We start from the raw sequence: 17,297 nt of genomic DNA on the forward strand, positions 1-17,297 counted from the left end.
CCTTTTTAATAAGACTCTGAGTTCTCTAAGTCTTTTATCATGTTTTTTCACCTTTGTTTTCCTCTTTTTTCTGCTTTGTTATTCTCCATAATTGTGTCTTCTATATCACTGATTTGTTGCTTTGTTTCATCCATCCTTGCTGCCGTGGTATCCATTCAAGATTGCATCTCAATTATGGCATTTTTAATTTCATCCTGACTAGATTTTACTTCTTTTATCTCCAGAGAAGGGGATTCTATGCTTTTTTCGACCGCAGCTAGTGTTCTTACTATAGTGATTCTAAATTCTAGTTCAGACATCTTGCTTAGATCTGTGTTGATTAAGCCCCTGCCTGTCATTTCTTCCTGTTTTCTCTTTTGGGGTGAATTCCTGCTGAGTTCTGTGGCTCAAGTTATGCATATCATTGTGTTAATCCTCATATCAATTTCCTAGGTGTGCAAAATGGTTTGGTGCTGATCTACCTGTGTTTCAGGGATGAGATGAGCTGAGGGTCTCCATGCTGCTCCACCATTTTCAATTCTTTCCTCTTGGGGCATATTCTAATATGGTACCAAAACATTACCAGGGTACTAAAGCATAATTGAGAAAGTATCTAAAAGGAAAATCAATTACATGTTTATTATAGCTCTTCTCAGTGAGATTACAGTGTGTAGACTGCAGGAATGCTTAAACCATTTGCAACTGAGAGGAGACCCTGGGGGAGCTTAATGAGAAACACAGATGGTCACTAAACTGCCTTCTAATGAGAGCAGGACACCATAACTGCAAGGATCATATCCTGCCAAGAGAAGTATGCAAATATGGAGTAGCAGTGAATTATCTTGGACACGAGAAGAGAGGCTGACCTAATCTAATATAGCTAAAACACCTGCTTTTTGAAAGTTCATTTTATGCTACTTCACTTTCACAAAATACCTACAGTAGTACCTATTTTTGCTAACAGAAATAATCTGGAGAGATTTTCACTTTTACAAAAAAAAAAAAGGCAAAAAATAAAATAGCATTCAGCATCTGTTTTGCAGTGAACCCTCACAGAAACAGCACGCACCCCAGGAAGTGAGAGGGCCCCACCTAGTTCCTTCCTTCGGAACTGCACTCAGCATTTCAGTATCACACTACCATAGCTTTGAACTGTGTCTGTGAGCATCTGTGCAGTTGCTGGATATTTTTTGTGTGTATCTGTTAGCAAGATGGGTCCTAAGGTATCAGAAAAGCCTAAGAGAGGTTAATTTTGGGGTCTTGGAATGCTCAATTTTCCATATAAATTAATCATAACTGCTTATTCACCTTACACCATTTCAGCTTACAAAAGGTTTCTGAGGACACTCTACCTACAGATAAGCAGGGGAAACCCGCAACAGTCTTAATTCTATCATTCCCAAACACAGTGATTGGTGCCTTCTCTGAATAAATGTTTAAAGATAAGTAAAGAAGACTGGGTGCAAATGATTAGCATGCCCAGGGGCACTCCTGTGTTGGCATGGTTTCTGTGAGCAGCAGCTGAGTGATGAGAAAGCAGGACTTAGACAATCTTGGGAGAGATGACGCTATTGAGGCAGGAACAGCTGACAAGATGAGAAATGTCAAGACAAGAACTTGTCTTAGGAAGAGCACTCTGCAAGACAAGACTGTCCACACACATGAAGGATGAACTGGAATGGAAGGGAAAAAAAAGACAACAGATGTGGCTATTCTAGGGTACAGGTGAACCTGGGCTACAGAGAGAAAGGAAAAGAACAAACAATATTAGAATTTTTAAATTGTCTTTACATTTATTTTATTCACAACAGAATTTGTGAATTCACATTCTTTTTATACTCTTAGCCTTTTCTAAGCTAAAGAATACTATTTTCTTATAGCACTTAAAAATTATTTTAGATGTCACTCTCCAGATGTTATAAAATCTCTCTTTTTAAAATGGAGATACAGTGTAGAGAATACTAAGTCTGTGTTTTACAAAAGGGTGTATAAACCTTTTCAATTATCTTTCATATGGTGACATTATCCTTTGTTTTGCTTTTCCCCACAAAAGCACCTGGGTCTAATGTTTTGGGTAGTAAATTTTTACCTGGTAAGATATAACCAATGTATTATGAAAAATTCAGCATGAAGCAAAGTGATTATTTTTACTCTAGATATTTTACCATCTCTGGTACAACATTACCAAATAAGGATGTTATGGATAAAACATAACACAGGTGATAAGGCTAAAGAATTCTTGCCTCTTGATTGGCTGTATTCAGCTTGTCTTCCAGCTCTTCCTTCAAGTTTTCCAGCTCTCGTTGAAGTTGACTTTTATCCTCTTCCAGGTTTAGTTTCTCCTTTTTATACTGTTCCTCTAATTCCTTAGGAAGAGACATTTTTAACCATTAACAAAATTGCAAACATCATATACCTCAAAGACCTCAAGAAAAAGACTACTATTCTGTTTTATATTTTGATATTTTGCTCTTCAAATTAGCCTTATTGTTAATTAATAATACTGGAGTTATTAGTCAACCTAACTAATCCTAAGGGATTAGATTCTGTCATTCTGAATCACTTATGATGTGGTTAAATAATTATTTTTTTTAAATGATAAGAATATTTGACTTGTCTAGATCAAGCTGAGTCAGTAACAGGAATGTATGCTATATGTGATAATGTGGGGAGATAAATAAAAATTCTAACTATCTCTTGAATACAGAATTTTTTATATTTATATAAAAAGAGCCAAAATCCAGTAACATTTCTGGAACACGAGAACATAGTCAAGAGTTACCAAGTACAAAATTAAGGCATCTAAAGAAACAATGCCAGTAAAACTGATACTTACTGAAGAACACCTACTATCTGGCATGCTACTTGGGATGTGTACTTGGGATACACAGGTATTAACACATGGGGCCTGCCCTTAATAAGTTCAAGGTAACAAGCAATTAAAGAATATGTGATTGGGGCGCCTGGGTGGCTCAGTCAGTTGGGTGACCGACTTTGGCTCAGGTCATGATCTTACAGTTTGTGGGTTCAAGCCCCGCATCGGGCTCTGTGCTGACACCTCGGAGCCTGAAGCCTGCTTCAGGTTCTGTGTCTTCCCCTCTCTCTGCCCTCCCCTGCTCATGCTCTGTGTCTCTCTGTCTCTCTATAATAAATAAACGTTAAAAATATTAAAAAAAAAAAAAAGAATATGTGATTAAAATTAAATATCCATAGGGACTACAGGAGTGCATGGATGGAGAACTGGTAAATTCTATCTTGGTGAGGAAACCTTCACAGATAATGCAATTCCTAAGTAGAGTTTGAAGGAGTGTACTAGTTAGGAACAGAGGTGAAGCAAGGGGGAAATATAACATGTTCAGCAGAAGAAACCCGTGCAAAAACCATGGAGGTGCAAAAGAGCCTGGTATGTTACAAGCAGTTCAGTATTTCTATAGTGGAAGGTGAGAAGAGTAATAAATGCAGTTCTGTGGAGCTCCCAAAACAAACTCTGGGTTTGATGATTTGCTGGGATTACCCACAGGACTCAGAATATAGTTGTCCTCACAGTCATAATTTACTTTATAGTAAAAGGATACTAAGCACATTCAGCAAAGGAAAAAGGCATATGGGGTGAAGCCTGTAGGAAGCCAGGTACAAGCTTCCAAGAGTCCTCTCACACAGGACTCTCTAGCAAGTTGTGACAATAATGTGAAATGTTGTCTTCTAGTAAAGTTCATGAGAGACTCATTGCCTAGGTTTTTTATTCGGGGCTAATCACATAGGTACTTGATTACCATGTGCCAAACACCCAGACTTCATGAAGGAAAGTGGACGTTCAGCAGAAACCATATTGTTTGCATAAACACCTTAGGCATATGAGCTGTTGTTATCAGGGAATGGTGGAAACCCTCCCGAAATTCAAGTTCCCAGATACTAGCAAGGGCCAACCTTGCACCATGTGCCTTTCTAAGGATAGCAGCTTCAGGCCTGCAATGGTAACTCTTTTCTGCATGTATTCTCTATATAGTCACTTTCAAATGGGGTGGGTAAACTCAAGTTATGAAAAAAAATATAATCCTTTTTGATAACTAAGTAATAAGGAATGAAGAAGTCACCTTTAGGTAAATGTTCTTTAAAAGACAATGTGACATGAGGCGCCTGAGTGGCTTAGTCCTTAAACAGCCAACTTCAGCTCAGATCATGACCTCGCAGCTCGTGAGTTCATGTCCCGCATCAGGCTCTCAGATGACTGTGCTGACAGCTCAGATGGAGCCTGGAGCCTGCTTCAGATTCTGTGTCTTCCTCTCTCTCTGCCCCTTCCCTGCTCATACTCTGTCTCTCTCTGTCTCTCAAAAATAAATAAACATTAAAAAAATAATAAAAGATAATGTGACATTGGAGAAAGACTATTCTAAAAGGAGGCTGGTCTGAGCTGAGGCTCAGACATGAGCTAGCTAGGCAAGAGAGGAATGAAACAGCAAGTGATGAGTTATTTTGAGAAAAGGGAAGGGGATAGATAAAGCTATCATGAGTTTTGACTATGTTCACACACAGGAAATGCATGTCATGTGTTTTATAGCAACCACATTTTAAAGAAAGATTGCAAGAAATGTAAGTAGCTTAAAGCAGATTTTTAGGTGGCTCAGAAATTGAAATTCAGTGGGCAAGGGTATAATTAAGAGAGAAGTAATGAGGTAAAAATGATATTGATGAAAGATGCCTAGATTCTAGCACTTAGAACTTAATATAGAGGAGTAAAGAGAGGCAAAAAGCAGAACACCTGCAGGTTAAATATCACAATAAGGGAGAAGGCTAAGGTGAATAAGGGATGTAGAGATGAAAAAACAAAACAAAAAATAGCTATGGAAGAGCTTACTGAAGCAGCAGTTACCACTGAATACTTCACTATAAATCCCTGAACAACTGACACAGACATACAGAGTCAGTAAGCATGTACATGCACCACGTAATTAAAGCTGTACAAATTCGTTCTGGAATAGTGAGCTGGCACACAGAAAATAACAACCACAATTTTGAGAAATGACATGTCATTAAGATTTGTCTCCAGCTACATAAACATATAGTAGCAGGTTTGAACAGAAATAACATTTTAACAGGAAGTTTTATTTGAATTTTTAATTAAGTTCAAGTGTTGAATATTTTTTCCAACTAGTTGTGTCACAAAAGGAAGAGACATAGAGGTGAATCTCTCAATTCATATCCTGCTTCTTCTATATACTAGGTTGGTGGCACTGAATACATCATTTAGGTTTATTAAAACTATTTCACCACCTGTATAATAAAAATGACATTAATCTTCAAGCCTTAAGTAATGAGGAGTATACAAGAAAGCTCTTAATAAACTTTAAAAAGCTATTATGTAAAACATACAACAATCATCATTAATACATGCTTTTATGTGGTGGTTAAGTGCCTTAGAGTTTGACATCTGAAACCTGAGTTCAAGACCTGACTGATTCTTACTAGCTGCATGTGATTGAACAAGTGTTTCACCTCTTTCCTCTATCTCCTTTTCAGTAAAGCGGGTGCAGCAATTAAACCTATGAGTGTGGCGGGAATGAAGTAAAAAAACAGATGGAAAACACTATTGCAGTGCCTGGCACACTATAAGAAATACTAAAAACTAACATTTATTTATCACTATATGCTAGGACATGTCTGAGTTCTTAACATTTTATTTCACTTAACCTTCACAGGAACATTATAAGATGGATCTCCTCTTCATCTGTCACACGAGGACAGGCATGGTTTTTGAGGCCCAAATTTAGGCAGCCAGTAAACAAAGAGCTCAGTGTAAATCCCAGATCTGTCAGACACCTTGTTTCTTCTACTATGCAAAAGGAAACATCTACAGGAGCGTAAGTGCTTCAGCTAGTTGAGGCTTCCCGAGGAGCACACTTAAGACAGTGTCTCATGAAGAAACAGCTCAAGATCAAGGGAGTATTACCATGGCTCATACAAAGTAGGAATGCCTCCTATCAATCTACACACAGGAGATATCAAGAATTTTTAAGTATATTACTCTCTGAATCATGATTTACAGATTATGAGAGAGCAGCCATCAGAATGAAGTAACCCATTACTCTACAATATGGGTCATACTGGATCATTACAGAAACCCTTCCAGTTCACGATGCAATGCTACCTTGAATTTATACTCACCACTTGTAGTTTTTTCTTATCCTTAACTGCATTACTGTGGACAGCTTCAATTGCCATGTGGTGCTTCCAAGCTAATTCTTCCAAAGTCTTAGAATGAGCCTCATTTAATTGAGCAACCTCTCCTTCCAATCTATTTTGCAGATTTTTTAGCTCCATCTCATAATATTCTTGCTGAGTTTTCTTTGCTTCATTTACTTTCTAAAATTAAAGCAAATAAAGATCAATAATTACACCTGCTTTTTTCATTACTGCTATTAGTATTCTGAATACTCAAGAAATACATACATTTGAATGAACTGAGTACTATGGAATTTAGACTTTGGACATGAGATTACATCATTGGTGTTCTCAGAAAATGACAGGGTAGCACAGACAAAATTAATAATTTTAACACAAGTAATAAAACAGGCTAGGTCAGAACCAAGTGTGAGTTAGCACATCTGTGAGCTTAAGACAGAAAGCCTTCCTGTATGTCAAAGCTGTACACAAAATGGCTTACCAATTTACCACTCAGATGATATTCAATACAATTTCACTGAGTGCCAATTATATGCCTTTTAAGCAGTCACAGTCTGGAAAAAGGCAAAAGACAATGGAAATATAATTTTATACATTCTATGAAAGGAGTGTACATCACACATTGTAAGAGTATACAGGAAAGGAGACTAACCTGGATGGGGTGGGAAAGGGTGTGTGTGTGTGTGTGTGTGTGTGTGTGTGTGTGTGTGTGTGTGAGAGAGAGAGAGAGAGAGAGAGAGAGACAGAGACAGAGAGAGACAGAGAGAGAGACATACATACATACATACATACATCAGGGAAGGCTTTCCAGAAGAGAAAACATCTAGGCTGCTGATGACACGTTCTCATTTAATTCTCACAAGTCCATCAGGAAATGAAAGAGGAGAAAATTTCAAACCTAGATCTGGTGTCAAAAACCTGCATTCAAAACCATTTCCAGCATTTTGAAAAATGAGCAGTAGCCAGCCAGGTGATGAAGTTCAGATAAGATAGGAAGACCATGTAGCTGAGCGGTGTGGACGGAACAGCAGATATGAGGCTGGCAGTGGTAAGGAATGGGGCTCAGCAGGGGGCACGAATCAAATGATGAAAAAGGGTCTTTTATGCTAAGGACTCTGACTTTTATTCTGACAGGAATGAGAAATCACTGCAATTTATGTAACTGACATATTTTTAACAACAGTCATGTTGACAGTAGGCTAGTGAGCTGAGGCAGGGAGAGCACTGAGGAAGCTGTAACTGAAATCCAGGCAACAATGATCTAAACCTAAACCCAGAATCCGCGAAAGGGTATGAAGGGATATGATGGAATAAAAATATATTAAGGGAGCAAAAAGCCAAGAGGACTCCATAACAGGTAAGAGGGTTAAGGAAACAGTAATCAATAACGACCAATTTACCAAGCTACACACACAGTAGTGCTATTGGTTGAAAAAAGGAATGGGGAAAAAAAAAAGTACTTCTGAGGGGAGAAAGTTCTAGGCATGCTGATTTGACACGTTTGTGAGAAACCAACATATCTTGTGGGAGTTAGACACACACGGCACAAATTTAGGGAAAAGATGGGGCCTAGGCCAACAGATTTGGGAGGGATCACTTAAGTGACAGCTGATGTTACCAGAATGGAAAAGCATATAGAATGAGGTGAAAATGCTGGGGAACGTAAATGGTAAGGGAACAGACATAAGGAAAGCTCACAAACAAGACTGCAAGGCCGGGCAGGCAGGAGGAAAATGTGGGAGAATGTGAAATACCAAAAGGGAGATGTTGTAAATCAGAGAGAAATAAGTAACACTGTTGGATGAGATTCATCAAGTGCAGCAACCAGGATGTCCCCGGAGGCTGGGGCAAACACACATTCTGTGGAGTCGTCATAAGAGAAACCACATGGCACTCAGGTAAGGCGTGAATGGGAGGTGAGCAAAGGGCAAGGAGATCAGACTTATTTTTAATATGCCTGGTTGTTGAGGGAAAGAAAGATTCCAAAACTCCCATTTGATATCTGAACAACTGCAATAAATATTCAGCAATTACTCTACAAATGATAGGTCTTATTTGTTTAATCTAGAAATTCAATATGTTGGTATATGAATTTTCAGAGCTCAATGATTGCCAAAAGTTTTACCGAAATTTCCTAGGTGTATAGGCAATAATACATTTCATCAGTACAAAAACATATGATCAACCACAATGTACATTCCACTGAAATAAGAGTTTCACAGTTTCTGGTTGAAATACGTTGAAATGTCTTAAGTTTTTACATTATAAATTGTTAATAATATTCTGAATACATGGGAATGCCAGCTGGTGCAGCCACTCTGGAAAACAGTATGGAGGTTCCTCAAAAAACTAAAAATAGGACTACCCTACGACCCAGCAATTGCACTACTAGGCATTTATCCAAGGGATACAGGTGTGCTGTTTCAAAGGGACACATGCACCCCCATGTTTATAGCAGCACTATCAACAATAGCCAAAGTATGGAAAGAGCCCAAATGTCCATCAATGGATGAATGGAAAAAGAAAATATGGTATATACAGATACAATGGAGTATTACTCGGCAATCACAAAGAATGAAATCTTGCCATCTGCAGCGACGTCGATGGAACTGGAGGGTATTATGCTAAGTGAAATTAGTCAGAGAAAGACAAAAATCATATGACTTCACTCATATGAGGACTTTAAGAGACAAAACAGATGAACATAAGGGAAGGGAAACAAAAATAATATAAAAACAGGGAGGGGGACAAAACAGAAGAGACTCATAAATACAGAGAACAAACTGAGGGTTACTAGAGGGGTTGTGGGAGGGGGGATGGGCTAAATGGGTAAGGGGCACTATGGAATCTACTCTTGAAATCATTGTTGCACTATATGCTAACTAATTTGGATGTAAATTTTTTAAAAATCTGAAAAAAACATTTTGAATACATGTACAATAGATAGTCCAGCTTTATATCTTTTTCCTCAAAATAAAGACAAAAACTTACTAGAATTAAGAAATGGACTGTTATTGGAGCTCCTGGGTGGCTTAGTTGGTTAAGCATCTGACTCTTGATTTTGGCTCAGGTCATGATCTCACAGTTTTGTGAGTTCAAACCCCATGTGAGCTGCTTAGGATTTTCTCTCTCCCTCTCTCTACGCACCACCCCCACTCTCTCTTTCTCAAAATACATAAACATTAAATAAAAATTGACTGTTACTGTGAAGTAGAAGTAAACACTTTTTAAATCAAATCTGAGAAAACCGAACTTTTTTTCTTTTCCTTTCTTTGTTGTGGGACAGCGGGTGGGGGGCAAACTCTACTGCTTTTTACCTTCTCTAGTTCCAAAATCTGCTGCCTCTGCTCTTCATCCAGACTCTGAGTTTTGCTTTGCAAAAAAGCTCTTTCTTCTTCAAGCTGAGATAATCTCTCGTTGGTTCTTGATTTTTCTGATTCTAGATCTTTAATTGTAACCTCTTGGGTCATCTGAGTCGCTTGAAGCATTCCAATATGACCTATACCCCAAAAAGAAAAACTCTGCAATTTAAAATTTGTTGCACTGAGTGTAAAAGTTTATATTTAATGACACAATTGTACTTAATACCGGAGTGAAATAAATAGTCTGCATGTACAAACAGTACTTTGGTTTGTTCACCGTATAAAATGGAAATATTTACCATGGGAATGTTTCTTATCCAAGTAGAATAATTTAAACGAGGAAAAGGTGTATTTTCACATCACTACATCACTGTACCCAGGACCCTTTTTTAAGATTGCACACTAAACAAGCTGAAGTAGAAGCAACTCTCAGAGATGCATGTAAAAAAAAGCCTTGGGAGTCAAACAAAGAGGATGGCACTACAGTGCCAAAATGAGCAATTTGTTCTTTTCTAATCTCTTTTTTCAAATTCTCACATAAAGAGAAAGAAATTTAGGGGCGCCTGGTGGCTCAGTCGGTTGAGCATCCAACTTCGGCTCAGGTCATGATCTCACAGTCTGTGAGTTCAAGGCCCGCATCAGGCTCTGTGCTGACAGCTTGGAGCCTGGAGCCTGCTTTGGATTCTGTGTCTCCCTCTCTCTCTGCCCCTCCCCCACTCATGCTCTGCCTCTCTCTGTCAAAAATTAATAAACATTAAAAAAAAATTTTAAAGAGAAAGAAATTTGTACACGGGTAGTAAATATGGAAGGCAGTGGTTTGGTTGAAACTGAATTTGTTTTAGACAAGAAACCTGATAAAGAACTAAGGTGGATTAAGAGATTAAGTCAGCAAGTTATCAAAGAATAAATAAATGACAACAACAAAAAAGGGGGACGGGCAATAAGAGAGACAGAGAGATGAAAAATGAGTGTGAGATAAAGGTCTCAGAAAGCATGTGTTAGGTAGGCCAGTGGTTCTCAAATTGCCCTGGACCAGCAGACCTGGGAACTTGAGCCCGCAGTGAAGATCATCTCAGACCTGCTAAATCAGAAGCTCTGAGGCTGGAGCCCAGCATCTGTGGTTGCACAAGCCCTTTGGGTGATTTTCATACACACTAAAGTTGAAAAACTACTACTTAGGAGAAAGGTCATCTGGGAATTCACAGATGAGCCAATCAAATCAAATGACATTCTCAAAGAATTACTTCAAATGGCTTCATCTGGCACACTAAACACTTGGGCAAAATGTAACTTCAGAACTGACATGAATCACCCACTTCCTCTAGTACAGGTTATAAAATGAGAACGTTAGCCATATTAGGATAGGCAACTCAGCTTTAGTATGTAAATGATCCTTATTAATAAGCCAAATGAAATGAGGCACTATAATTCACATATAGTTCCACTAATTTAAATACTTTAAAACATGTTTTTAAAGAACAAAAAAACTTCTTAGAATGCTTCTTTGTTCTTTTAGTGAATGATTTATTGGTGATAAAATACCTGCTCTTAATTTTTGTATAAAAATATATATCTTAAAAATAAGTTATTATTTGCTTATCTTACGATTAAAAAGAAATTAGAGTCCTTTAAAATATTTAGAATCTAAATAATGTTAAAGTATGAGAAGAGAAGGCAAATTTTGTCTTGAGTAAACATTTTAGTGTTGGTTTTAGCTAAGGAATACACCAAGAACTGTGGTCACACATACTAGCTTTGAGGACAAGGTCTGAAGCCTGTTGTTGTAAACGTTCTCTGGCCGCTGCTAGCTCACTTTCCACTTCCTTGTGCTTGCTTAGTAAGTCCATCTCTCCCTCCTTGGCATCATCAAGCTGTTTTTGAAGAACCTAAGAATGATCAAATAGCCATTACTAATATGCAAGAATGATGCGAAGCTAATTAGCTAAGCTAATGATGCCAATTCACTTAAATTACAAGCATCAACTTTCTCATATTCAAAAGTTGCAGTTAATGATACCTAGTTTTAAATCTGTTTTGATAGCACTTAGAACTTACCTTCATAAATCATATGACCCAATCATGAAAGGCTATTCAACCTTTTTTAATCCACTCAAATGCTACAGATATTAAAAACAGCTACGAAATTTTCTATACCTATTTTCAGGTTTAGAAAACAAATTTTTGATCACTGTGCAGACCATTATTAATGAAGGTAAAGGAGAAAACATAATTAAAACTAAAGCCCAGTATTTTAACTCTCCCAAGTCACTTGTGAAAAATATCAACACGTTATTTCAATAGAAACCTTTCTTTATCAGGTTTTAAGTTATCTTTATGGGCCTTTAGTATTTGAAATTCTAGTAGTAGATAATAACTACAGAGTAGTAAAAATTGCCCCTTTATTGATTTTTCTCACAAAGGAAAAGCAGAAGAAAGCAAAATGGAAAAAAAAAAAGTTAAAGTAGTCTAATTGAAAAGAAAAAGACAAAACTGGGGAGGGAGAGAGAGTGGGTATCCATAGGTTGAAAGTGAGAGGCTTTACTTACCTGAACATTGTTCTCTGCTGTAACAAGTGCTATCTGAAGCTTTTGGCATTTGTCGCGAAGACTTCCAGCTTCATCCTGTACCATCTGTAACTCTGTCTTCAATTTTCCTATAGTTTTTCTTAAAATTGCTTCTTGTCCCTGAAATTCTTTTCTAAGATCAGCTTCCTTTTCTTTGCTAGCCTGGAGGCTTTCTGCTGTAAAAAGCTGTGACCTTTTCAAAGTATCAAGCTCGTGCTCATAAAAGGACTGAGCTTTATTCAACTTGCCTTCATAATCCTCAATTAGCTTTTTCCGTTCAAGTCTTAGCTCCTCCAGTGTTTTGTTTAATGTCTCTACCTCCACCCTGTGCAGTTCCTCTGCCTTCTCCTGCCCTTTACTGACCGAGGCACTGTGATCCTGCTGGGACTTCAACAGCTCTTGGATTTCCCGTCTATGAGCAGTTCGCAAATCTTCCAATGCCAACCGTTTGTCTTTTTCAAACTGTACTTGGAGTTGCCCAAAACTCCGTAATCTTTCCTCAAATTTCCTTCTGATCTCTTCAACCTCTCTAGACATGGTTACTATGCGTTGGACATGCTGGGCTTCTGCACAAAGTTGCATGTCCTCAACTCTGTGCTTATAAGCTTCAAATTCTGTCAAAGCCTGCTGCTTCATTTTTATGTGGTCTTCTAATGATGCTTCTAAAACCTGAATCTTTCTCTTCAGGTCTAACTCCTCTGTTACTTTGCTTTTATATTGCAATATTTTTTCTCTTGTTTCTGCAAGAATCTGTTGGATTTCTTCTTCATGAGCATCTTTGAGGGCCTGAATTGCAGATTCATGCTCATCATTTTTAGTATTTAAAGCATATATTACCTGCATAATTTAAAAAAAGGGAAAGAATTGAGCAAACCATGTTCTGTTCTTACTGGAAGTTAATTCTTCCATTTGGATTGATATTTTTCAACACACAAAATTGGGTATGGTAAATACTAAATACTGAGCTTCATGCATTGTTTTAGATTCATAGATTGATTTACGTAGCAAAGTTTTACCTTAGCACAACCTGAAAAGTTGCATCTGAAGATTCCACTATAAATGAAACAGTGAGGAGAAAAGAGACAAAGGAAGCCTAGAAGAAAGGAGTTCTCCATAGGGTCCAGTCTAGTTTGGGGTGAGGATCAGCAGAAAAGCCTCAAAGTATCTGCCTTACTCTAGTGCTTTGCATGAGTGGAAGTTCTAGGCCTTAAGTCTTCTTAAAGGCTCTTTCATCTGATTAATGTCCGGTACGTTCTAAATTTAGAAATTTCCTCTTCTAATTCTCCTATGGTCAGTTTTTAAAGCTGATCCTCTTCTCTCCAAGTTCCTAGAGGTCTCCTTACAAAATCCAGTTAGTACTTTTCTGCTCACATATTAAACACTATAGTTTTACTCACTGCCTAATTTTCCCTCTGAATCCAGGCAAGCCAGGTTTCTAGAGCCAGAGTATCTGGGCAAAGGTCTTTATTTTCATTTTAGTCCTTGGATTTTAATGATTCCATTGACATTTCCCCAACCTTAATTACAAATGACAACATACTCCCTTTGTAGTGATGCTCCCATTCTTGTATGTTCTTTGATACCCTCCATCATACCACTGTGGCCAAACAGTACAATATTCATGACTATTACTTAAGGCTTACAGGTTCACCCACTTTCTTCTGAAGTAAAAAGAAATGAACACTCTCCAATCCAAAAATCCAGAAGCTAAAAAATCAGTGTCCTGGAGCTTTGCTCGTTTCAATGTGATCTTATTCTGGCTTTAGAAATGGATTCCAGCCCCAAAAGTCAGAGGCAATTAAGATGCAAACGTGTTGCAATTTTTGTAGAGAACTTGTTCATACAGTCTGAGGCAACAGAAACAAACTACCTGGCTCTTCACACATCCTGGTGACACCAGATGCTATTGCTAAATCTAGGTGGTCACCTGCTAGGCCTGTAGCTGTACTTGTGGAAGGAGAAGACACACTGGAGGCTTACCCCACTGAAGACACATTGGAGGCTTACCCCACTGCAGGGGCTTCACTCTCTCCACACAGGGCTTTGTCTTCCAGAATCAGGCCCCCATTCATATACTCACTTGGTCTGCTCTAACTATTGAGAGATGTAATCATAACAAAGGTGAAAAGATTGAGAGATGGCAGGACTCCATTTGTCTTGCCAGCTACTTCACCTGCTAGCTACTGCCAAAGGGAAATATGTGCACAGAACAGAAATAAATGCTCACTTCCAGTTTCTCCTTTTTTAAATAACCCTAATTCCAAATCCCAGGTTATGTCCCTAATGAGCTAGACAAGATCGCCATAGAGGACTCCTTTCATTTACACATTTAAACCTAAAGGTAGCCTATAACCCAAGAAAGTTGGTAGACTCCTACAACCTTCCTCCAGGGTCTTACCTACCCATCATGTTGATGCCCACAAAAGACTGAAAGAGGCACTAAGGGAAAACAATGCCAACTATCTGGAGAGAAGTCCATTTGTAGAATGCTTAGAGCAGAGCTGGTGTAGGCCACAGGTCTCAGACCTTCCCAGGGAATCTGCACAAATCCCCTAACTATCTTACTAAGCACATGGAAGGAAAAGAAATGATACAAGAGATGGAATCCCTAGAGAATAATAAGTGACACTTTTCATCATTTTATCCCAGTAAATGATCTTGAAAAGGACCACTCCATGGTGGGATTTCATATAACAAGGGATGAAACACTATGGGAAGATGTGAGCTTCCCCTTGTCAACAATTTCTCAACAATACTCTTCTCTTTTTTCTAATACTTGATTTCCCTGCAGTTTTTGAAGCATCAGCTCAAGTCCTGTATCCTTTAATAAGGCTTCCAAGACCACCCAAATTCACGGGAGTCTATCTTTTCTTTATATCCAGCACCTTCATTTCCTTACCACTATTCATTCTTGTAAATCAGTAAATGTTCAACTGGTTAAAAATGGGGGTCTTGACAACAATTTTGGCAAGCTGGGTTAGGATGTTAGAGAGCCTAGAAAAGTAGCTGAAGATATAAAAGCACAGTAACATACAAAAGTATGGATTAAAAGGTGAAATTAGAATAGAATTTAAGAAAAACAAACTAAATGTCTGACCAATAATAGGGAAATATGGTGAGGAACTCTATTTCACTTGATATTCTATTCCAGACATCAGCAAACTATGGCCTGCAGGCCCAATATGGCTGCTGCTGGTCTTTGTAAATAGTTTTACTGGAGCACTGCTCTGCCCCTTTGTGTATGTGTAGTGTACAGCTGCTTTCCTACTACAACAACAAAGTTGAGTAATTACGGAAGAGACCTTAGTAGTGACTCCTGTTGTGATGTACACTTGACAATTTATCTTTCAAAAAAATTTTTTTAGGGGCGCCTGGGTGGCTCAGCCAGTTAAGTGTCCGACTTCGGCTCAGGTCGCGATCTCGCGGTCCGTGAGTTCGAGCCCCGTGTCGGGCTCTGTGCTGACAGCTCAGAACCTGGAGCCTGCTTCTGACTCTGTGTCTCCCTCTCTCTCTGACCCTCTCCCCATTCATGCTCTGTCTCTCTCTGTCTCAAAAATAAAACATTAAAAAAAAAATTAAAAAAAAATTTAAATGTTTATTCATTTCTGAAAGACAGAGAGATACAGAGCACAAGCAGGGGTCGGGGTCGGGGGGACACAGAATCTGAAGCAGGCTCCAGGCTCCGAGCTGTCAGCACAGAGCCCCACACAGGGCTCAAACTCATGAACTGTAAGATCATGACCTGAGCCACAGTCAGACTCTGGACCGACTGAGCCCCCCAGGCGCTCCGCACTTGACAACTCATCAGCCAAAGTTGGCAGCCAAAAATAAAAAATATTTGCACTAGCTTTGTTTACCCTCTAATAAATAGTCCAGGGTTCTTACCACTACAGCTTCTTAAGACATTAAGAAAACCAATTATTTGATTCTGAAAGTATAAATATAAAAGAAAGAAAATATTATACTGGCCATATAATAGTATCTTCCAAGACAGCAATGTTAAAATAAAGTTTCTAAAATCTTAAAAAACAACAATAACAAACTAATAGTGTCTTTAAATAGCCATTTAAAATATACCACTATAAATGAGAATGCTATATATGAATTTTCAACTTGACATTAACAAGATATCCCGACTGTTCACTTTTCTACATAATTACAAAGGTAACCATTTTAAAGTATCTTTCTCTGATTAATTACTCTTTCTCAGACCAAAGAAATAGAAATATTCTATGTTCTTTGAACACACAGAAAATATGACTTGAAGTAACAGAACTGATCCAAACTGGATTTCTCATTCTATGTAAAATAACTTAATTTCTCCAATTTCTTCAAGTTTCTCAATATTAAATAGAGATCATATTTATTCTATCCTAGTGACATCATTATTATAAGATCAACCTATCATTGACATTTAAAAAATACTATATAAATATTTTTCAAAAAATATAAAGCACTATGAAATGATAAATCTTTTTTTATTCATTGTATCATTTATTTATGGAGAAAATAGGAATAGCTTTAAAATTTGTCTTTAATGTTTATTCTTTTTTTTTTTTTTTTTTTTTTTTTTTGAGAGACAGAGGACAGAGCACCACAAGGGCAGAAAGAAAGGGAGTCACAGAATCTGAAGCAGGCTCTAGGTTCTGAGCTGTCAGCACAGAGCCCGAAGCAGGGCTCAAACTCACAAACTGTGAGATCATGACCTAAGCCAAAGTCGGACATCTAACCGAGGCTGCATTTAACCTGAGCCGCCCAGGTGCCCGAGAATAACTTTAAAAGAAACTTTGGTGAGTGATCATAATCACCCATAAAATTGGCTATTATTTTCCACATGGGAAAAGGAAACTCTCTAATATCTCTTTTCATAAAGTATTTTTAAAGACATTAAGAGCCATTTGCAGTTTTTCTGGGACTATAAGCACTCAGAGAATGGGAGAGCACAATTATTACCACAATTTCATGTAATTTCGCAGCTCCAGCTTATGCCAACAATGCACGATTTAACTACATATTCCAGGGTGAAAAAGGAATAGTCAGTAATTTTTACTTTTTCTATGAAGATTTTCAAATAATCTTACCCACTAATAAAATGAGAATAAGTCTAGATCTACTCTTTAAAATGCTACTTAGGTAACAACAAACAGTCTCTGAAATAGTTCTTGTTGTTGGCTGCTATAGACTGTATTGTGTCCCTCTCCTTCCCCCAACA

The 17,297-nt window shown here is 38.0% G+C and overlaps 1 protein-coding gene across 3 annotated transcripts in view; it reads right to left on the reverse strand.

The window, feature by feature from the left end:
- Nucleotides 1–17,297, reverse strand: part of FAM184A (family with sequence similarity 184 member A) — a 122,280-nt gene that overhangs the window by 62,871 nt on the left and 42,112 nt on the right. For all 3 annotated transcript variants that reach the window (XR_006217840.1, XM_042987087.1, XM_042987086.1), the window contains exons 2-6: nt 12,068–12,922; nt 11,272–11,407; nt 9,477–9,658; nt 6,142–6,339; nt 2,223–2,345 (exon numbers count right to left, since the gene is read on the reverse strand). Coding sequence is in view for 2 of the 3 variants with exons in the window: in XM_042987087.1 (XP_042843021.1) it covers nt 2,223–2,345; nt 6,142–6,339; nt 9,477–9,658; nt 11,272–11,407; nt 12,068–12,922 (1,494 nt within the window). In the remaining variant the exon portion in view is untranslated. The remainder of the gene's footprint in view (nt 1–2,222; nt 2,346–6,141; nt 6,340–9,476; nt 9,659–11,271; nt 11,408–12,067; nt 12,923–17,297) is intronic.

This window comes from Panthera tigris, chromosome B2 (genome assembly GCF_018350195.1).
Source record: "Panthera tigris isolate Pti1 chromosome B2, P.tigris_Pti1_mat1.1, whole genome shotgun sequence".
In the NCBI taxonomy this organism is placed as follows: Eukaryota; Metazoa; Chordata; class Mammalia; order Carnivora; family Felidae; genus Panthera; species Panthera tigris.